General features: G+C 38.6%; 2 protein-coding genes across 2 annotated transcripts; both read right to left on the bottom strand.

The window, feature by feature from the left end:
• Positions 1-80: 80 nt before the first annotated feature.
• Positions 81-9,067, bottom strand: LOC129369951 (vacuolar protein sorting-associated protein 26B-like). The gene is made up of 6 exons (XM_055045639.1): positions 8,308-9,067; positions 5,441-5,597; positions 5,116-5,280; positions 4,121-4,296; positions 3,901-4,043; positions 81-373 (listed from the first exon to the last, which is right to left on the bottom strand). Exons 1-6 carry the CDS (start codon positions 8,528-8,530, stop codon positions 236-238), a joined length of 1,002 nt encoding a protein of 333 aa, XP_054901614.1. The 5' UTR covers positions 8,531-9,067; the 3' UTR covers positions 81-235.
• Positions 9,068-9,844: 777 nt separating this feature from the next.
• Positions 9,845-22,720, bottom strand: jam3a (junctional adhesion molecule 3a). Its single transcript, XM_055045641.1, has 9 exons — positions 22,489-22,720; positions 15,655-15,726; positions 15,405-15,518; positions 15,071-15,223; positions 12,610-12,812; positions 11,593-11,692; positions 11,109-11,235; positions 10,970-11,021; positions 9,845-10,855 (listed from the first exon to the last, which is right to left on the bottom strand). The coding sequence occupies exons 1-9, from the start codon at positions 22,535-22,537 to the stop codon at positions 10,820-10,822; spliced, it is 906 nt and encodes a 301-aa protein (XP_054901616.1). The 5' UTR covers positions 22,538-22,720; the 3' UTR covers positions 9,845-10,819.
• Positions 22,721-23,052: the final 332 nt, after the last annotated feature.

Raw genomic sequence — 23,052 nt, 5'->3', positions numbered from 1 at the left:
GAACGCCTCATGCAAACGTTTTTGTTATTTTTTCCTTTTTTCAAAAGTTCACGCACGGTATTAGTGTGCATCTTGTTGTGTTTTTTTTTCCCCTCCTTCCTCCTTTTTTTTATTTAATTTTTTTCTTTTACCAGCACAGCCACGAGTGAAACAGCTGCCTCGCCAGATGTTTGCACAGTTGTCAGGTGATCATCCGTCCGGTGCAGATTTGCCGGCGAGCAGAAGGAGGGCGGAGCTAGCCGCTCTCCTCCTTGGCGGCCTGCTCCAGGGCGCTCTCTGAAGCGGCCGAGCCCTCGAACCTCTGGGAGGCGATGGCGGCCTGATGGGACATGCTTTTCCTCACCACGTCTCCTTTTCTCCACAGTGTGATTTCCTGTTAGGGTAGAGATAACACAAGGCGACTCTTTTTTTGTTGTTGCTGTTTTTGTCTTTTTGCATTCCTGCAAAAAGTAGACTTCAGTGGATTATTCACAATCTGTACAGACTGTTGTTCATATAAAGCTGAATAGAACCCCCATCATTACACTTTATTCAATAATGTGTATTAAATAAATAGAAAATAGAAATATTTCATAAATATACAATGCTGAATAAAAAAATAAAAGTTTCTTATTTATACCTACTCCTTTTTGAGCATATTAATTTTATTGTTGTACAAAAATGTGTCTTTTGCATTTCTATGATTTTCTATTGTGTTAAAAATAAAAATAAACAGAAATAGTAAAAAAAAACAAAAACAAATAAAAGATGAAAAAATAAAATATGTGAAACACTTAATCCCTCACGAACAGAGATATTCATACAGTCTGTGGTTCCTCTTGACGGAAGGCATTAACTAACACCTTTTAAGATAAATAAAAGTCATATATATGTATATATTTTATAAATATAGAATTAAAAATGTATAAAGAACATTTTGCAACCCATAACGAACTCTGGACTGTTTCTCTTTCCCATTCTGGCACCGCCATCTTTACTCCTGTATCAACTGGCTCAGCTTAATGATGATTAGTGGCGCCCTCTTCTGGATGGAGGACAAACTACCACACCAAAGGGAGGCTTAAGCGGGATGTTATTAGATAATTGATTGGCACTCATTTTAACCTAACAGCATTAAATCAAAAATTAATGAGACAAAAGTTACATTTCTGTCTCACTTTTCCAAATCAGCTTTGTTCATTTTGTGTCATTTTTTTTGTATTTTTGTTCCAAATAAATCTAATTAAGTCTACTTGAGTAAAGAGAAAGTTCTGCAACAAAACCCATGTTTTTTGTTTTTTATTTAACTCCAGACCGAATGTAGAGAACTTCCAGATCTATATGTTTTGTCAAACTATGAGCTAATCTTTTTAAGATCTGACATAATTATATCTAACCCTCTGGGTTCCAAGAATAGAAAGTACTTGACAATTTATTTGGTTACAGTGCAACATAGTGGTAAACATGAACTGCCACAGTTATATTTTTGGTAAAACTAAAAATAAGACTTTAGACAAAAGAAGTCCAACATCTGTTTGGTCCAAACCCCGTAATCTGAACCAGTAGTTTGCAACAAGTTTCCACAACTGTCACTAAAAGTACCTGTCATTTTTATGTAGATCTATCTATTAATAATAGGCATAAAATTATGTGCAAATATCAGCAACATCCCATCTAAAAAAATGTTACCATCATCTTTTAGAGTTTTCTATTTTACAAACCTAAATATATTGTTTTTTTTTTAAATAACAGACTTCCTGTAGTAGATATTTATGTAAAAAAACCTTGTCATGCCACGTAACATTTGTGGCTCTAAAATGGTTTAAATTCACTGGATTGGGTTCAGAAATGCCTCTTAGTATGGTAAAGGTTGCAGACCGATGTTTTGGACTAAGGGCTGCATAAATGGACTGCAACATTTAACACACCAGGAGATTAGTTTTCATATGGAATCTAAAATAGCATCAGAAGCACAGAGATTAATAGCGATCGCTGCTCGGTCAGCAGCCAAAATGGCATTTTTTGAGAGCTGAGAAAAAAATCAACAACCAAAAAAGTACTGTCATAAAACCACGTTCAAAAACTGAGATTTCATTGGGAATATCCCTGCTTTACTTTCCTAGCCACAATTTTCCCCTGACCCATAGAGAGATGGCTAACCTTTATTGTGATGCAGTTTCATGCATTATGCATCAGAACGCTAGCGGCCGTGACTTAAGAAAGAGCTGGAGCTTCCTCAGCAAAGACGGCACGGGAATGTCTGCTAAAAGCCGCAGACAGAGAGAAAAGGAGAGAGAGAGAAACAGAGAGAGAGAGATAGAGAGACAGAGACAGAGAGAGAGAGAGAACGCAGATCTGCGACAGCAACACGCAGCAGCCGTGCCGTGTTGACGTGTTGTGGTCTAACACCTTTCCTGTACGTTTTACTTTTGCAATAGTCCAGACTCGCCGCTTCAATCTAAAGATTCACCTATAAATAATAGCAGGGATTTCAAATGGAGCATGAACACAACTCTGGATGGATAAACAGATCAACACACCACACAAGGGATTAGGGATTACCAGACGAATGGATTGATGGACTGATGGATGGATGGATGGATGGATGGATGGATGATGGATGGATGGATGGATGGATGGATGGATGGATGGATGGATGGATGGATGGATGGATGGATGGATGGATGGATGGATGGATGGATGGATGGATGGATGGATGGATGGATGGATGGATGGATGGATGGATGGATGGATGGATGGATGGATGGATGGAGGGATGGGTCAAAAGATGAAAGAAGTGCGTGGAAGAATTGATGGATTATTAAAACAATTACACAATGGTATGAGAAAAAACATGGAAATAAAATAATTTTCTATACTCCGGCACTGCAAAAACAAAATCTTACCAAGCATTTTTGGTCTAGTTTGTAGAGCAAATATCTTATTACAATGCAAATAATAATTCCTTAATATAGATGAAAAAGTTCTAGTTCCAGCAGTAGATTATTAAGACATTTTTTCCTTGTCATAAGTGAAGTAATCTCATGGTGAAACTAGTGCTTTTTTACACATTTTAAGAAATTATTGACTAAAAACAAAATCTGCTTTCACCCCAAACATGTGACCCAATTATTTAAGATGATCGGGTCAATTACTAATCTAAGACTCTGAAATTAACTCTCTTCCATGAAGGTTGACATTAAAATGAGGATTGAGCCTGACTAGATTATCTCGTTTACAGAAAAAGTGTAAAAGACGATAGAAATTCCTCTTTTTCACAAAGTTCTAAAACATTTCGACTCAAAACTCATTTAAAATAAGAAAATCTTCATTCAAAATTTTAGTTTCCAAACCATGATTTTATGCACTAAATGTGAAAAAAAGACACTCTCCTATATCTTGCTACAAACTTACTTAAAAGTTAGTTTGACTGTATTGAGATATTTGCACTAGAAACTAGACCAAAAACACTTTTTTGCCGTGAATGGAGCATGTTTATTCCAAACGGCGACCACGCCCTCCTGATCCCTGCAGCAGGTCCGCCTTTTAAAACGACTAGTGAGCCTCCAATGTAGCATAAACGGTTTCATCAGGCTCTGTTGTTGATGCGCCTGCGGAGCCTAACCAGGGGCGCGCGAGCGCTTTGGCGAACCAGCGGCTCATATCGATCCGTGTGAATGAAAGATTCGCTTTAGTTGACGCGAGTTGAAAAGTTAATGGACTGTGCCGAGATCAATTTTAGAATTCAATCTGTGTCCGATTGTTAAGATCAAGTGTTTCTTTATTTTATGCTCAATGGGAAATAAATGCTTTGTGCGCATCACCAAAAGCAAACTACTGTGTGCTCAGTGTGTTGGTAATCTGGCGCTTCCTTTTTTATTTTGCCTTTAAATGTATCATTTTGGTTTTTTTCCCCCATACCTGTTGTTTAAAGTAGCGTCTCTCCTCTTCATCGATCAATACCAGATTCAGGTAGTAGCGCACCGAGAACTTCTTGTTGATGTCTCGCATGGTCGGAGTCAGATCATAACCGGCCAGAAATAATCGGATAGGAATAGATTCACCTGAAAGATGAATCGCATTTAATCACATTTTTGTTTTTTGTTTGTTAGAGATCTAACGCTAAATGAAAGACGCTCACCTCTGACCGGCGCTCCGTCCATGATCTCGTACTTTGCGATCGTGTCGTTTTCGTGGTAGACGCTCGGGCCGGTGCCGGTCGTCTCGCGTTTGATGATGTCGATCTCCATGTGTTTTATTTTAATCCTCACCAGGAGGAAATAGATTTTGCCCACAATCACGTCCTTCAGATGGTATCTGTCACAAAACAAACGATAGAAAAAAAAAAGAAAGAGAAAAAACTTACTTCAGTAATGAATTTAACTTATTTTAGTTTGATTTTTGGTCAAAGAACCTTTAAGCTGAACAACCCAGTTTGTTTGTTTTTTTTACCTATCAGGATTAACAAACGGGGGAGAAAAAAAGTTTTCAACTGATTATATGCTTTGTGGTCAAATTTTTATGTTTTACGTTTACACTTTGAAATCAGAAGTATACTCTGCTCTTACACTACAATATTTCCAATCATTTTTGTTGTTGTTGCTTTTGACAGTTTTTCCCTTGGTTCCTCAAACAGCTGGTGTTAGAAACCAGCATTAACTTCCTACCAGCAACTCGCTTAAAAGCATTATGTTTCATATTCAACCATCGCTTCAAAAGTGAAAAAGACTTCCGAATCAAGCACATCTTGCTCTGCTGAGGATCTTTACACAAGGTGGGGCTAGCAAGACCTAATGCTAGCTTGCGTCCTCTCTGTTTTGATATGCCTTGTTGATTAGTTGGCTCATATTTTCCTATTCACATGAAGATTTTCAACAACATTCAGCAATGAAAAAGGAATGCGGTTCTCCTGTTTGAGAGCCAAAGCAACTCTAGCTTATTTTTTCCCCATAATCAAGTCACGCTACAAAATGCTTTTTTTTAATAGGCCTGTGATCAATAAGAAATAATATCTAAAGATTTCTTTTTAGAACAAACATCAGCTTGTCTTTGCTTGTTGCAGATGTTAAACAAAATAATAACTGTCCATGGCTAGTTATAGGCCGTGCAGTAGTTTATAATCTCAATATGTCTTACTTAGATTTGTTATACTCAAACTCAATATGGAGGCAGTCTTCGATTCCAACTTCCATCTTGATGGAGGAGTTGAGTTCAGGGTAGGTGCTCAGTGTGTGGACCACAATGTCCATCTCTTTACTGATGTCATTTAATCTTCTTATCACCGTGGCGCGAAGGAAATACCTAAAAACATAAACAGATTTTTACATCCAATCTATAAATGTGGCATAAAGACAACATCGTCAGTTAAATGTTGAACTCAGGGTTGCGTGCCAAGCAGGTTAAAATGTAACCCTTACATTCTCTGTACCTGCACAGCAGTGGAGCGAATGATCAAACACACCTTAGCTTGACGTTCTGGCCTGTGTAGGACTCGTAGGGTTTCTCGACATGTGTGAACTCAAAGTCGAAGGTCTGCGACTGGGTTATTTCACCGGGTCTCGCAAGATCCTTCACCAGGGAAACAAATTCGTGATGGTTTCCTCTGTCGTAATATAGCTCTGGACAAACATCGGGAGAGAAGGGTGATGTTAAAAATACAACGAAAAAAATAAAAACATAAGGCGATCCACACAAAATCACATTAAAAATATAAATATGTCTATGAAAGCCAGAACGTTACCCTGCTTTTTTCAACTGCTTTTTATTTAATGATAATGTGGAACATGATTATATACAAGTTTGAATTGATCGTTAATTCCTTTGTTTAAAGAAACTGACAATTCTAGCTTTAATCTTTATTTTAAAAAATGTAAACATTTTGGAATACAGTGAGTTTTTTTTTTATCAGTAAACAAAACTTGTATTTAGATTCAAGTAAGTAATAATTACTCAGCTGAAACTACTTGGGACTTTATATTGTACAGAATATATGAGAAATGGATTTGAAGCTAAAGTTAAGATTTTTTGGAGGGTGAAGAATTAAATAATAATAATAATAAAATGCCCAAATCTTAAATACAATTAAACCAAGCTTTAATTACATTATGTCCAAGTATTTTTGATACATTACTATCTGTTTGTCGACACAAAGACAAAAATTCCTGTCTCTTTCACTGAAAATATTAAAAGAATACACGTTATTTTGCAACTAAATAGTCATACAACTACAGCAGTGTTATCTATTATCTATAGCATGAGGAGGGTCACATCAGCCCAGGTCTTTCTGTTTTCTTGCAGCGATGATCCTCAGATACTTTCAGTTTGGAAGGCATTGAACACTTTGTTGTTGATTTCCGTCTGGAGATTTGGAACAAGCCTCCCAACTGTGATGTAACTCGCATCACTGGTTAGCATGATGAAGCACCATTCGGGTGTTTTGCACCACAATTTGTAGGACAAACCCCAGAAATAATCACTACCCACCTCCATGTACTACTTTCCAGTTTCACATTTAGGCTGCAACCTTTCTTCAGTTCAACTGGGAGCGTTTAGAATAAAATAGAATAACAGCTTTTTTATGCATTTGTTATATTTTATGTTTATACAGTCCATTTCAAAGGTAGTCATTCCCCTAAGACAGCGCTGTCTAAAGTTTGGCACAGGGCCCATGTGTGACCTTTGACATTATTTTGTTCACCCCCCTTTACCACAAGTCAAAAATGGGTAAAAATGTAGCCAATAAGATAAAAAGCAATCAATGATCCCAAAAATATGAAAATTGGCTGTTTTTTTCTTTTAATAAGGCAACAGCCCAGCAGTACTTTTACATTTTGGATTCTCAATGATATACAGACTTTATTTCACAAACTGATTTATTGTTGAGCAGGTGAAGAGTTACAAAAAAAAAATCTTTGCATTTTTAATTGAATGAATTGTATGACCCACAGCAAGTTTAACTTCTTGTTTTGACTCCCAAGACAAACTATTTGGACACCACTGCACCAAGACTTTTCCAGATTGCAACCACAAACGTCTATACATTTTATGAAAATAGTAGTGCTGTAAAATTGTTACACATGAAAATCTGAGTTTGATTTGCACTTTAGGAGACACTAAATTAAATGCACTAATTGCCTTCAGAAGTGCCTAATTTGTAAATAGTGTTTATCTATGTGTAATGTGGTCTCAGTATAAATCTGGCTGTTCTGTTTAGTCCTTATTTGTTTGATGAAGAACACGAGAGAGCAAGCAGCATCATGATGGCCAAAGATTTTGGCAGCAAAGCAACATTTCATCTTGTGAAGAACTGTTCAATCAAATATCTGCACATTTACAGAGAGTGGGACAACTGCAAATACCTGTCAACACATGACCACCCACCTTAACTGAAGAACAGGGGAAGGAGAACAGTGACTCAGATCTGAACCTTCAGAGTCACATAAAGATAGTTACAAAGTCAGCCTTCTATACCCTCTGTCCAGGATTAATGGACTCATGTCACCAAAACCAGTAAGATAGAGAACATAAATCCAGTTTTGAAGTCCTTGGACTGGCTCCAGGTAAGAAGCCCTGTTTAAGTTTACAGGTAACAATGCAGTAGGTGCTCTGGTTCTGCTGAGACCAAAATTGAACTTTTTAACTAACCCAGCACATCACGCTAAATATAAACTATGCAATGAAGTGGTGACAGCGCTGTGTTGTGGAGATGCTTTTCTTCAGTGGAGCTGGTCAGAGAGACAATAGACGGAGTTAACTGCAAGGCAACCCCAAGAAAAAATATATTTAAAAAAATTGGTTAGAGGCTGCCAAAGATGCGAGACTAGAGAGGAGGTTAACCAGTGATCCCAAATATACAACCAGGGCTGCAATTAAGTGGTTTAGAATCGTTACTCTGCGTTAGAACGACCAACACCTAAATCCAGATTATAATCTGCCATCTTGAAACTTTAAATTTGATACACGCACATGCTGTCCGACTAATCTGTCAGAGCTTGAACAATGCTGTTGTGAAAGAATTCAACAATATTTCACTGGGTTGATTTGGAAAGCTCACAGATGCACACAAAGCTGGTGTATCAAATAAAACCAGAATACAATGAATTGAAGCTTGGGATTGTAATGTGTAGAAAAATCTGGAAAAAAGAAACTCCCAAAAGTTGACACTGGCTAAGCTTTTCTAGTGTAAAAAGATAAACAAACAAACAAGCTCTCCAAGACCACAAATCGTTGCATTTCACAAATATTCTTATGAAGTATTCCCAGTGCTTCATGAGGAATAATGTTTGTGCTCATTTGTTGCATGACATGACTAATAACTTCCCCACCCACCTATTTGGCCGACAAATTCAATTTTGATGCCGTGATGCTCCAGCCTCTTCCCGGGGTTCTTCAGCGTCACGTTCACCTTCCCACTGACCGTCTCCCCGTCGTAGAAAAGAAAGTATTTCTCTTTCTTCCCATCTTCGGTCTTGTGCTCAACCTTCTTTCTCGTTTCGGCGTCATTGAGGACTACATCGATCTCTGCACTTTGTCCGAAACTAAAGAAACTCATTATAACGACCGGGATGCGCCGACTTTTTATCTCATTAATTAACGCGGTTGTTACCGCGGCGCAGGGACTCGTTAGCAGGCTGAACCGAACAGGACCCCGTTTTTTTTCCCCCAACGAAGCAGAAAACAAACACACATGTAGGCCTGTAGGGTGTACGAGCTCTCCTCCCCCTTTTGAGCCCGAAGAAAGCACTTAGTCGTGAAGAAGCGGAGAAATGTTGTACAAAAAGAAAAAAAAAAAGAAGTCTGCTTTGGCTACAGGTCCATACTGACGGCAAAAACTAGCAATACGACGGTAAAACCAGGACGCACATGAATATGTGTGCTAGCAAATTAGCCGTTTCCGTTTTTTCTCTTCTGCGTCGGACTCTCTTCAACCATTTAACTGCCTTCAACAAACAGTCTGCGGTGGACTCGGCTATCGCAGCGTAATTGACTCTTACATGTTTGTGGTCTGACAGATAAGACAGAGGCTGTTGTCAAACGAGTGAGATGCAACGTTAGCTCATGCTACTTGCGTTGCGTCGACTACTTCCGGGTGGAGGTTTTCAAAATAAAGCCGGAAAGAAGCGAACGCGGCGGGAGACCTTTAAACCTCAAACGCCACAAGCTGTAGTGATGTTAGAAAGCGCACTATTTTCAGTCTCTAATGAACTGTATCCCGGTTTTTCATTAGTTGTAAAATCATTGATCGTCATTGATGCTAGAAATTAAGTGACTATTCAGCGACTTGCTAATTTGTGAGCGACAGAAGTTTTCAATATCATCATTTTGCAGATATTTTAAAACTTTTTAATATGCAGTGCTATCTCATGTAAAAAAACAAAAAGAAAACATCCTTGGGCTCTGTTTTATTTGTTTAATGATGTAGCTTATTTATGTCAACAATGTCACCTTTCCTGTTTTTTTTTTTCTGATTATCTTGTTTTATCACATAAAAGCTTACTTAAGCGCAAATACATTTGTGTTTGCAAAAAAAAGCAGAAAAGGAGTGTTTTTATCAGCTGAAAGTTTGGTTCCTAAAAAAAAAAAAATCCTTCCCCCCATAAATAATTGGAACAATAGCTTTCCTCTCTGGAGCAAACGCTTCCACCAAACTTATGTTCTCTGCCAGATCCAATGAATCATTCACCAAACGACACCTGTTTACTTGTGCAGTCGAAACGTATTTAATAGTAACAAAATAACAACGTTGATATCAAATGAACAGCAAACGTTTCATAACAGTTCCTGAGTTGTCACACAAAAACATTTGCACACGCCTGCGTAGACATAGCTGTTGTTACCGACAAGACGCAAAACACTGCGAAACACACTTAGTAAATACAGTGGAATTTATTTCCAACAAACAGGGTTATTTCAATATACACAATAAGTTATGGAGTGCAATGTAACAAATCAAAAGGTCAAAAAGAGTATGCGTATACCTACATATTATGCTGAGCCACAACTGGACAATATGTCCAAAACTCACATCAACAACAAAAAAAAACATCAAAAACTTGTAAAACACAAAAAGGTCACTTATACACAGAAACAGCACTCCAAAAATCCCAACTTTAACACCTTTATGGTACATATAGACTTTGCAGCATAGTGTGGCATACAGTTTTCAAATGTATCGTATATTTCTGTACTTGTTAACATTTGTGAACATGTTTAAAAAAAAAAAAAAAAAAGGGGCTGATACAGTGTGCCTTATGAGTTGGATCTGGATCAGCCTTTAGCAGTCCGCTATTTTAAGCCTGCGTATCTACAGTATATACAACGTTCGTTCGTAAGGGAAACGATTCGTAGGTGAAACAATTAAGGACAGCTTTTGATCTAATGTAAAAGAGTTTTCATAAACAAGCTTGCGCAGTAAAAAACTTGAAACATCATATAAAAAAAAGGATCATTTGAAAAAAATGGAGAGAGAGGAGGGAGGGGGGATGTAGCTTACAGTAACTTGTGATAACACTGAGGGGCCAAATATCAAATTTCACAGCTTTGAAATGCTTTCATTGTACAATACAAAAATGTTGGAAAATGAACTTGAACATGAAACGAGTGGTTTGACAACAACAATAAGAAGAAGAAAAAAAACATAACAGGAAAAACAGCAAAATCTGAGGTGTAAAAATATTTGGTGCCATAAATTGAATGAATACTTTGGCAAGTCAGTTGAGTTAATGTGCATCCGAGAGTAAATGTGCCATGTTACATCTTAAACTTTGTTAGCTTGCGCATCATTGTTGCTTGGTAACCTTAAAAGTGTTTATTTCTGCTGTGATTGTCCCTGTGATTGTTGTCAAATGATGAATGAAGACTTGTGCCGAAAATGACCCTGTGAAGAACAGAGAAAGAAGAAAAACATCAGTAAATCGCACCCTATCATTCATTGTATTCATATAACTGCAAGTCAATTTAATGCGGTTTGTCATTTCTGAACTTTGTCTACCTCATCTGCATCGGCATAGTCAATAGCAGGAGCCTGTGCAGGAGTATTGTAACTATGAGAGAAAAAACAGAGAACAAGATGAAAACGCGACACCTTCGGTGGATTTTACTATATCCTCAGAGCTGCACGGTGTACTCACTTGTTTCCATTGTAAACACTTTTGTAACAGCACAAACGTTTCATTAAATAAATCACAAAAATCAAAGTGACAACTGCCATCAGTCCGCCGCAAGACTGGAGGAAAATTCCAAGGACGTCAACGTCACCTGCAACGAGACACGGAGCAAAATCAGATAGCGACTAAAATGGGAAACTCCAAAATGTCCACTTCTCACCAAAAATTGAATAAACCATAGCTAAGATTTTACAGGCCGCACAGCTACATGCAGAAATACTCTGCTGAGTCAGAAACAACCCATCAGAGAGCGCTGCAAGTTGCTGACTTGATGCAGTTATCTGGGTTTCCTCAGATGAAACACTTTTAAAACCAATTTCCATAATCAACCAAACTTCCCTGGATTTCTTCATAACTGGGACCAATTTGAATGTTTGTGCAGTGCCTTGAGATGATGTGTTGTGAACCGGCACTATGTGAATAAACTGAACTGATGGGAATCACTCACAGACATCCATTACTTTTGGAGAACACTGAGCGTTTCCAGCGTCATTCTTCGCCTGGCAGTAGTACTCGCCTGCGTCCTCTTTCCTCACACGTCGAAATTTCTGTGGAGATCATTTTGAAAACCAGCTCAGTATCTCCTCCACAAAGCAAAAAGCAATAATGTGAAGAAGGTAGTTGCCTAAATATGATCTTGTGCTACCAGCACGACAGCAGACACGAGGCCACAGCACAAATAAAACTAAATGTTTTCCCAAAGCAAACTCTGTGGAACTCAAGTTAATAATTGATTTATGATGCTATTTCTTTTTGGATCGTTTTGTGCGTTTTGGCTGTTCATCCACCCAAAAACTCAGTTTGATAACAGTAAAAACTACTAATGACCAAAGTAGACATTCCAGGAAACTGTAGTTGTGTTTTCGTGTGTACATAGGACAACTGAGATATGGGGTCCTCTGCATGACATTACAATCTGCATATGGCAACAGTCATAAATATTCATGAAGACGTACACATGTTTATGACATGTTTATGTCATGACAGTCTTATTCACCACTCGTCAAATAAAGTGTTACCAACTGCACTTCATAAATATAAATACAACAAGCTTTTCTCTGAAATTTAATTATGTCTAATTGGCAGCACAATTTGTTCAGAGATGGGTTTGTTTTATTTTATTTTAGTAAATTAGAAACATGGCAGATTGAATGCACAATTCTCCTCCTTTCATATGACAGTTAAGCTTTCTCAGAGGATATCTTTGCACAGAGAGATTAATCATGCAATTAGTCATTCAGTGGTTAAGGTTTTATTCAGATTAAGCTGTTTATCTTACATAAGCTGGAACATACTACGTTTAAGACTAAAGATTTCCACTGAAATAGATAAAAAAAAAAACTCGTTTCAGCTGCTGTAGAACTAAAATAATTCAACAAATAGTGAGGGTTTTTTTTCTTTTTACTGTCCACATGAAATTACTGAAGGAATAGTGGAATTTTACAATCCCTTTGTGTCTTTTTACCAAGCTTCCAGTGTCCGGGTTGATAACGTAGGAGAAGTTGACGAATCTCTGGCTGGTTTTTGGATCTTGAGGAAGCTCCTCGTTGTTGTGGAACCAGCGGTACTGTGAGGCCGGGAAGCCCTCGTTCTCCAAACATCGCAGCTCCGTCGACGTCCCCACGGTGACCGACTCCGGCACGCTGCACCGCGGCACAACGGGTTTCACTGCACACAAGCACAAATAAATAAATAAGTAAATAAATTCCCCTCAGTACAACGGCTTTGGACTTTTCTATTATCTTTAGCTTTTTAACCGCATCACATGGTGCAAATAAATGTGTCATGTGACAACTGAAGCCTGTAATCTGATAACAGAAGAAAAGTGATTTCACCAGAGATGCACAGCTAAGAGGGCTTTTTTCTATTTTTTTGGCAGATCTCCAAGCTGAGTTTTTTTTTTTGTAAAGCTCTCCAATTTTGTCTGATTCCAACTTCTGTTTGCTTTAAAATAAGAAGGTTTCAAACCACTTCTAAAATATTTTTCCAAGCATTAAGCAGAGGCAATGTGTGAAAAAACAGATGCTGCTAAATTTTATTCTATCAGCATGTTGCGTGCAGCAAGTGTTACAAAAATGACAATTCATTAACTAATTTAGAGATCTTCAAAAGGCTGCTAACATTTGCAAATCTAGCATAACTTCATGCAAGATAGGACTAGAAAGGATAAAACAGAGAAACTTTCCTGGAATATATTTAACCTTTCTGTTACATGGTAAAAGTCTCACTCTCTCTCACCTTCTTGCAGCCTGAATGAACCGCAGCTACGTCTCAACATGCTCTAGAAAATGGTTTCGTCTTACATTGCGTATTATATTGTCTTCATTCAGGGTTTCAGCAGGTTTCACCAACTGAAATTCAAGACTTTCTTATACCATTATTAATTAAATTTAAGACTTTTAAAGACCACCATTAATTACATGTAAGAATTGCAGGACCGTTATTAATTAGATTTAAGACTTTTGAAGACCACCATATTTTTAAATTTAAGAATTGCAGGACCATTATTGATTAAATTTAAGACTTTTAAGAACATAATTAAATTTAAGAATTTTAAAGACAACCATTAATGAAATTCAAGCGTTTCTAAGACCATTAATTTAAGACTTTTAAAGACCACTTTTAATGAAATTTGTGACTTTTTAATACCATTATTAATTACATTTATGACTTTTTAAGACTACCATTAATTAAAAGTTAAGACTTCCAGGACCATTATTAATGAAATTTAAGACTTTTATTATGACAGAAATGTAAAAAAGAAAATTGCATATCTATATTCATGCGTGCTTAGTAATGGTATTCCTTGTGAGATTAGGCATAGATATTGTCATGTTCTAATATTAGTTGAAGAGATGAATTACAGTTCCTTTAAATCTTTTTTCCCCATTTGTAAGCATAGATGAAACTGCGATTCTCTATTTTCATTTTGATTCCATGGCTCTTCTCAAAATCAGCTGTATGTCTTTCTGGAAAAACAACTTTGTTTGAAGTAAAGTTCTTCAGACTGGTGCTTCACCACCAACCCTCCGACTTAGATCAGTGCTTTCAGTAGCAGTGGTGACTGTTTTTTGTGGAGCTTTAGCAGCGGACTTAAATGTGACATTGCGGTTTGTGACTTTTGGCAGCAGTTTTGCGCTTCTCACAACGCATGATAGACGCAAAAAAGCTAGCTAGCCAGCGAGCAAGGGTATATTATCAGCTAGTCGCCGTTAGCCTCAACCGCTTCGAATCACAGAATAAAATGAAGATGTCCGTGCTTGGCTCTAACTTTTGCACAATACAAAAATTACAATGTAGGAAATATAAAATTAAATAATCCTGCCATGATGAAATTTAAGACCAGTGATTAATATATTTAAGGCCAACATACATAATTTAAAATTATTTTAAGAAACTTCAAGACCTTAATTTTAAATACTAAAATCTAAGAGTGTTTAACACTTTTTATGGATGTATGGACACTCTGACTTATACTGTAGACAGGTTTGAGCCTTCCTTCCTCAGTGTCTGAAGTGAAAAATGTTGCTGTCACAGCGACTTGGCAGCACTTAGGGTGATTGACTTCTGAGACAGAATGTCACCGGTCAGAACCTTTTAAGCTACAAACAGGTGAATTCAAGTCACCTGCCGATTTCTAGATTTTTTTTTGCATTCTCATTGGGGTTTCATGTAGAAAATGAATTCAAACTCTAATATATCAGCAAAATAATAATTAGGTGTGTTAATTGAACCGGAAAGCTGATAAGGCTACACATGTTCTAATCAAACTCATTGATCTTCTAGTCAGATGTGGAAGTGCTTACTTGGAACAAGAAAAATTGATTCTTCAGCATAACTTTGCGGTATGCTGTTCTTAAAATATGTTTAACATAGTGCATCTCAGTCACAGAGGAGTCAGTCAGAAGCACTTTTTCTCCCCATACCTCGAACTGCGAGACTAATAAGAATCTCATCAAAGTCCCTCTGATCTTCGATGGCGGCCACTTCGCAGCGATACTCGGCGGTGTCGGCCCGAGAGGTGTTGAAGATCAGAATGTTGGCTGGCTCTCTGAGCTGGGCTCTGTTCTCCAGGTCCCCTTTTCAGAAGAGAGAAGAAAACACTTTACAGTTCCTCATTCAAACACACAGTGCGACTTCACGCTTCAAACCCAGAGCTCTCCAAAGGGCCCATTCATTCGCGCAGAGTTCCGAGGCGTCGCTTTGAAACGCTTCGGAGTTTCTCCCTCCCCCAAGAAACGCGCACTCCGAGAGGTTCACCTGAAATCTTGTTCTGGAAGTACACGTAACTGGGAACGCCATTTTTGATCTTCTTCCACTCTATCCTGGGGTTGTTTGTTGAGATAGACTCTATTAAACAGGTCAGTTCAATGGCTGTGGACAGAAAGCAAAAACACGTGAGAGAAAAGAGGGACGGAGGGGGGGAGAGTGACAGTGAGAGACGGAGAGCCCGGGTCAGGGAAATAAAAGGTTCTTTGGATAAAAAGGTTAGATTTATACTGCAACTTACGCTCAAACTCATTTGCCCAAACAATCTTGTCTGTGGTTCGAAGGATTACCCCAAGCGATGACGGAATGTGGCCTGTGGGGACAAAAACACAAAATAAGTAAATAAATAAATAAAATAAACAACTTACTAAATGCTGAGTAACCCTCAGAGCTAATAAAACACAAAAAAACAATGAATCATTTTCATCAGGAGACGTTATTAATCAGGCACGTTGCCTAATAACCAGCGGATTAGACAGATAAATCAGGAGAGCATGCGAGCCTTGGGATCTGATTCAGTGTGAAAACGTCCCATTAATTACTTCCTATTTATATATTTAAGAGGACTAATGCCTCGGGCTAAAACAGTTGAGCTCTACTACTTAATGAACACGAGGACCACACAGGAAAAGGCTTTTGGAATCAACTTGTAGCAGAAATATTCCCAATCACACATCGTGATCCACTTATTTGAAAGTGGATTAACCGTGGTAAGTGAAAACTAAATAATCAATGATCATCACAAAGCACATACAAGTGTTGTAACGGTTTGCCGGATTTTAAATGTCTCTGCTCAACTCCAGCTGAATTTTTGGTCCCATCACAGGTTGTTTGGAGAGATTCAGGAGAAGGCAGCAGCATAATAACAGTGTACGTCTCAAGCAGGTCTTGTTTTAAAAGGACACTGCAGTCCAGCAGTTCAGCGCTGAAAACAGAGTGGCAGAGCTTTCTTTCAGTTTTATTTATTTATAAGCTGAGTTGCACGGGGAAATCATCGGCTGGTGACTGGTGTCATCCGATTTTTACATTAAATGGCTTTAAAAAATTATTTTAAAAGAAACTATTGGTCAATCCTCCATATCTAATAATTACAACAACCTAATTCACTGAATCTTCAGTGTCAGTTTCAGTAACACTCTGTGACACCTCACAAATGTTCATGAAGAAAACCTGGATTTGAACAACAATGAGTCACTCGTTGGTACTGAACTCCAACTTCCGGCTTCTTTTCTAAAAATTATGTCTTTGCTATACAGTGGGACAAACGTATATCATTTTAATTGTACATATCTTAGTTTAGTGGAAGAACTAGACAGAAAAAAATATTTAAAAAGTACCAGCATTCCCCAAATATGGAGAGTGAAGAAGGACAAATTATAGTAGCAATGTAATACTTGTTTAAATGTACATGATTTATATATTCTGTATTAAATGATTAAGTTATTTATTTATCATAATTTGGCAATCTCAACACACAAATTTCTTCCAATATACTCAAGTTATTGTTGGGGATGTACACATAAATGTGGTAGTCTTGTATTTCCTTCATTTTCTATCACATTTACAACAAACACATCTAAAACAAACACACACAATTTTTTTTTTCTTATTTTATGCTTTATAACCCTCAGAAATAAAAACATTATTGAGTCAAAGTCAGAAGTCAATGAAAAGTGGAAGCTAACCAAATCAGTGCTTACCAAAAGATTTTCAGTAAACATTTTCTCGAGTGAAGTAAGCACGTGTTCGCTTTTGGACCATAATTAATCTACCATCTAGATTTCCCTCTGGTACAAACAAAACACATGATCTGAACTTAATTTTAGGTTCACTGATTGAATCAACTGCTCAGAGCAATTCGTGTTATTTCATAAATGTCAGACAGTGAAAGGAAGTGGCATTATTCACAGGTTCTATTAAAAAACAGACCAGAAACAAACCACTACCACCAAAAAAAAAAAAAGCCAGTTTAATTGGTAAACAACTGAATTTGAGAGTAAGGGGCGGGGTACAACAAGGCAATAAATGAAGAAAATCTTCAAATCGTTAATCGGTTAATCTGTGTTTAGTCACTGGTACCCTGTATTCAACCTTTTTTTTTTTTTCTTTTTGCCTAAGCCACATCTAAATGCAGTAATTGCTTGGTAGACTTGCAAATAATGGCTCCCACGCTGAGTAATGGAAGCGTTCATGCTCGCGGTAGGGGAAGAGCAACTGGGATTGTAAATGAGGGCAGGAATAAGACAATAGTAATCAGCCGAGCAAATCCTGAATACAGCGAGACGTGCCTGTTCGCCTGAGGCGCTGCGAATTCAGAGGTATTTATTCAACACATCCTTGTTAGCAGATGAGTGACCCTGAGACGCTGCTGCGCAGTACAACAAAAGGGGGAGGCTGGGGGTTGAGGGCGGCTGTTGCTTAGTCAGAAAAACGAAGAAACGCGGGGTCCCGCCAAAGTATCCGGTCTTGTAAACACAGCCGAGGACGCTGATGAGATTTGACTCCCGGGTCTCTGCTTCCGTCTCTTGATGCTGACTTTCCCACTCTGTACATCAGGATCTATTTTTACTGCAGCTGCGACTGGACATCCTGTGAAACACGAGGAGACTCCGTTCAACAAACGCGTCCCCGGCATATCCTTGTACAGTCTCTGAGGCGCGATTGTGCTGCTCCTCCTGCAGCCGCGGACACTGTGGAGCAAAGACGAGACGTGGTTGTCCAATTAAGCATGGGGTCAGCCACCTTTACAAGCCAAAAAGTGTCATTTTGGTCTCGCTTCTGCCGTATGAAAATTTGCCCTGGCCCGCAAAATCCGCATGGTCCTCACGAGGAAAAGCAGGGTCAGGTTTTATATTAAATGAACGCAACATCCCACATGCTGCGATGTTTTTCAGGATCATTGTCGCCTGAAATGACTGATTTTGCAAAACCCTGTCCAAATAAGTTGTCTACAACTGTTTCAAAAAGTTGTAGCAAGTGTTGCAAAATTTCTTGTAAATGTTACTTCTGCCCGAACATGATCTTTCAAAATGTTGAAAAGTTGCTGCACATAACCGACCCCCAAAAAGACAGCATTTTAATAGCTAATACTTTAAGTGCAAATATTTTTATCTTCTTGAAATTAAATAGAAATAAAATCATGTCCTGAGGAGTCGTCAAAGTGCAAAAGAACTATATGTGGCCATTCAAGTTAGCATGAACTGTCTGCAGGGTATAAGCAAACATCACAATTTAGCCGTTGCTTTCTTCTTTCCGATTCAGCACTTAAGAGAGGTTGTGAAACAGGAAGTTAAATTAGTAGGAGGCTGAAGGGGATTGGTCAAAATTCAGCCGAGTTGCAATGATTCAGTCAGAAACGAAGGGAATACAGGAAACGTTCAGGTGAATGGTGAAACAGAAGAGAAAATGGCAAGTCGGTGTAAAATTTTCAAGTGACACGTATGTTTTCATCAGTAGCTGTGGTCGCAACTTCCTGGGGGCCCTGATATTTATGGAGTAAATAGAAATATCATGTAGTTGGAGACTTAATGAAGACACATTCTTATGTTCGTATCATTAAGCTGCAGAGGTTCTTAGCCACTGATGGATTGTAACACGAAAAAACAGCTAAACTTTCACTTTTTATGACCTTTTCATCTAAAACACTGCTCATTTCTTCATTACATTTGGTCAATGTTTATTCATTGTTTTCGGTCGATGTATTTGAAATATCCTCCAGTTCCAGTGTTAAGTGTTCTTTAAAATGAAAGTTTATTTGTCTTTGAGAGAGCAAACTTGCATTATTATGCCACTGACAATATATCAGTTGAAATGGTCTCAACACAACAATATTATCGTTTATCGCAGTAATTACTGGAAGACAATTTCGTCCAGCAAACTTCGCATTTTTTTTTGGTATTTATTTGGACAGAGTTTTGTAAATCATAGATATATTTTATTTTCACTTCAAAATTATGCTTAAAAATCCTAGTAAAAACGAAGGGAAGTTTGTGACTATATAGTAAAAAAATAAATAAGTAAAAGAGGTCGCAAACTGTTTGAGAACATTTAACCAGATGAGAAAGAAAACAAAACCCGAAGGCTTTCCCAGCCGTACGGGATGCGATGTGTGTAATGAGTTGCTCTAATTTAACAGACAATATCTGGTGCACAGATTTGAAGGGAACATCTGTTTTGATAAGTACATTAAACAAAAGGTCACTGCCCTCATGTCCATTTAGCAGAAAAAGCCCCAGTTCTCAGTCTTTCTTAATTGGATTTTACAATAACTGGATTTGTGGCTGCGGGTTAAATTGGGCCACAATGTATATAGAAGTGAACCACTTCCATAAAATTAACACTTTGTAGGGTTTCTTTTTTTTTCAGGCTGTGGGAACAACTGAGTGCACTCAATTAACCGGACAATGTGCAGTTAATTATTAATGCCAGATTATAATAAAAGCATATAAACAGATATGCTTTGTCCCCCGGTGACACGATCAGGGCTGAAGAGACGACGACGGGTTGTTAAAATAATCTCGCTGGGGTAAAACAAAAAAAAAACCAACAACAAGGCCTTATTTTAATCCCTCGCTTATTGTGAGGTGCAAACGAAATGGGTTCTATAGCCTGTTCGGCGGCAACCCCGCTTTTAGATAGCCAAATTCTGAAATCCTCTTATGAAAACCCGACCGAGCCCGTCCCCGTCCGCGCAACCGAAGTTGTTGATCCTCCGCCTCTATAAAAAGCCTATTCCCAGACATTCCAGTGCTGTCGCTGCAAATATGCTGAAAAGGCCGAGGCTGGAAGCCAGGACCGGTGGGATTCACAGGACAGAAAAAAAAAAAAAAAAAAAAAAAAAAAACGTTAAAAATCCTTCCAGTCCATTACACAGAGAGGCAGCCGAGTTCTTATTTAGTACTGAAGGGACTGGTATGATAGGGGCAGATGAACTGTGCTTCGCCTTTGTCTTGGTCTTCTGAAATCACCAGAGACAAGTATGATGACACGGGCCGAGGAGAAACCCAAGTTTCCTTCACCTCTCGCAGCTCCACACTCCTCAGGAGACACAAAGACCAACTGATGAACTTATTAAGTTTCAACGTGAAACGATCCGAGATGCAAAACGTGACAAAGTTTTTGCTCACTTGTATTGATTTGATGGAATGGCTCCATCAAATATTAATCTTGAATTCACATGAGTTACAGGAACATTCAATTTCCCTTTGGGATCAATAAAGTATTTTCTGAATTAAAATTTTTAAGAGGTTTTCCTGTCACCACACGCCTGACTTGAATAAATGGGGTTTTGATGCGATGCAGCGCGCATAACGCAACCGTTTGAATGAGGTGTGCTGGAGCAGAGACACGCCTAAAACATGCGTTGTGAATAGACTGTCATCTGCCTGTCTATACTAAAAGGTGACTTAAAAGACAACAAAAAAAAAACAAGATTGTTTCGAAGTTGGGCAAACTGAACCACACGTCTTCATGAAAAAATTAGAACAAAACGAGAACAGAAGCCTTACTTAGGCTTCATTTAACCAAAAGAATCCAGCTTTATGTGCCACCGCTGCGCCTCAAGGATGAATTAAACAATGCTCCGTCTTCTCCTCATTCATTATTCAGAGTCTTGGAAAACTTGAGGTTTAGACAGTTGTATACTGTCAACTCCGGTCTGAAAGTGTGCATTTTCATCATTTTCATCATTTCTCCTCCTGGTTCAGAACTGTGCTCCCCCCTCCGACATCGATCACAGGTCGTTCCAGGCCATTGACATTGGTGTACAATATTGATCTCCGGCAGATATTCAGTTGAGAAAGTCGACTCTTTGTCAGAAGATTTCTACTTACGCTAAAACAGATACAAGCGCCCCACCTTCATCATTTTGCTCCTGCAAAAGTATTCCAGTCTTATTAATCAAAAAGCGTTGCGATTATAGATGCACATCTAAAGAGTTTTCCTTGCAAATTTCTGGTTTTGTTAACAGCCTTTCCCCCAACTAAAGAATAATAACCAACGATGGAGAAACAAAAACAGCCATGGGTTATTAGTGGTTTTGAATCCATCGTGATGATGTGTCAAGAAATTACAGTACAAATCTCCCTTTACACATCAAATTGTATGTCTCTTTGTCTTACATATTTGTTTTTTATTAAAATCAACATTTATAGACCGACAATGTCGAACGTTCTTTGTTCGGATGAATTTAATAAATGGGGAGTATTTTCTTTTCATTATTATTAGTTGACCTGCATGTCAAAGACCATCATGTTGTCCTGTTGCAGATGCAGAGATACAAATATCTAGTGCACTTACACACTCAGTGGGTTAATATGTTAACAGTCACGACTCACAAAAAAAACCAAAAACAAATGGATTTGCCAAATTTGAGATGCACAAACTCTGCAGCTGTGAAGAGGAAATCAAGACAAACACATCGCCAACTGTATTCTCACCTCATAATGACTTATTGGAACGAGAACTTTACAAATTGTAAACGTCTACAGAGAATAAACAAAGCCCAGTGAGTTTCTTTAGTGTTTTTTTTTTTTTTTTAGCTTACAGTACTTTTAGGTGCATGCATGCAGCAAATTCCTGCATGCTGTTTAGCAGGCCTGGGATTTCAAAATACCCACAGGTCACCACCATGTGGCTGTCCTATTGCTTCAAACCAAACATTTGTTCTTATTCTAGACATTTCTGCTAAAGAAAGGCAAACCCAGATGTCCCCATGTTTCTAGAGTCAAACAACAAAAAAGGAAAAAAAATAGTTTAGTTTGTCTCTTTTAACAAAAGGCTTAATAAAGGTTTGTTTTTTGTTTTTTTGCTGTTGTTGCTTATGTGCGTTTAAAACCCAATTGCAGTGTCATTCGAGGCTGGTTTTAGCACGAAAATACCCTGGAAGCTGTAGAGCATCAAACAGAAACCATCTGAGCTCTGCTGACGACCCCCAGCCTGTCCACATCAAGCTAGCCCTCTGGTTAGCGGGCGGAGAGCTGCGACCTTACAGCTGAACGTCCTGCCGCCGGGACCCGAACCGCGCTGCGTTCCGCCTTCACTGAGAGCTCACCGGGAAGCGGGACGAACTACTCACCTAGGCTGGAGTACAGAACAATGCAGGCGACGAGTCTCGCCATCGCCATCTTGCAGCGTTTCACTCAGGGACCGCCGTACAGCTGCACACACTCAGCACCTCTGAGAGGTATGAGGATGGGCTCCGAACTGACTGGTGGATGTTGCCATCGACGAGTTTCCATAGCTACAAGCGTGGACCGTGTGTGTGTGTGTGTGTGTGTGTGTGTGATGGTGCCCCGAGCGTTGTCTGACAGGCGGTGGGCGGAGCCAAACGATGCCTGCTCGTTCTCTCTCTGTCTCTCTCACACACACAAAGCACTCTGAGCACATGTTGTCGTGGGAAAGGGGTGACCCGCACCCTCTAGTGGTTATGTAAAAAAAAAAACAAAAAACAAAAAAAAAACATTAAAACAGTTGATAGTTCTTTTTTTTTTTTGAATATGTACATTCACTGTGATTGATTTGTGCCTTTTCATGTTCTCAAAAGACATACCGGCCCATACCATGAAATACAGATCGCAGAGCGAATGAAAGGCCAAAGGTCACAGAGGACAAGTGGCTGATTCTTCGCCATGCACAAGTT

The sequence above is a fragment of the Poeciliopsis prolifica genome, unplaced genomic scaffold (genome assembly GCF_027474105.1).
Source record: "Poeciliopsis prolifica strain line A6 unplaced genomic scaffold, Auburn_PproV2 SCAFFOLD022, whole genome shotgun sequence".
Taxonomy (NCBI): domain Eukaryota; kingdom Metazoa; phylum Chordata; class Actinopteri; order Cyprinodontiformes; family Poeciliidae; genus Poeciliopsis; species Poeciliopsis prolifica.
The sequence above is the reverse complement of the archived record's forward strand: the minus strand, read 5'-3'. Positions and strand labels throughout refer to the sequence as shown.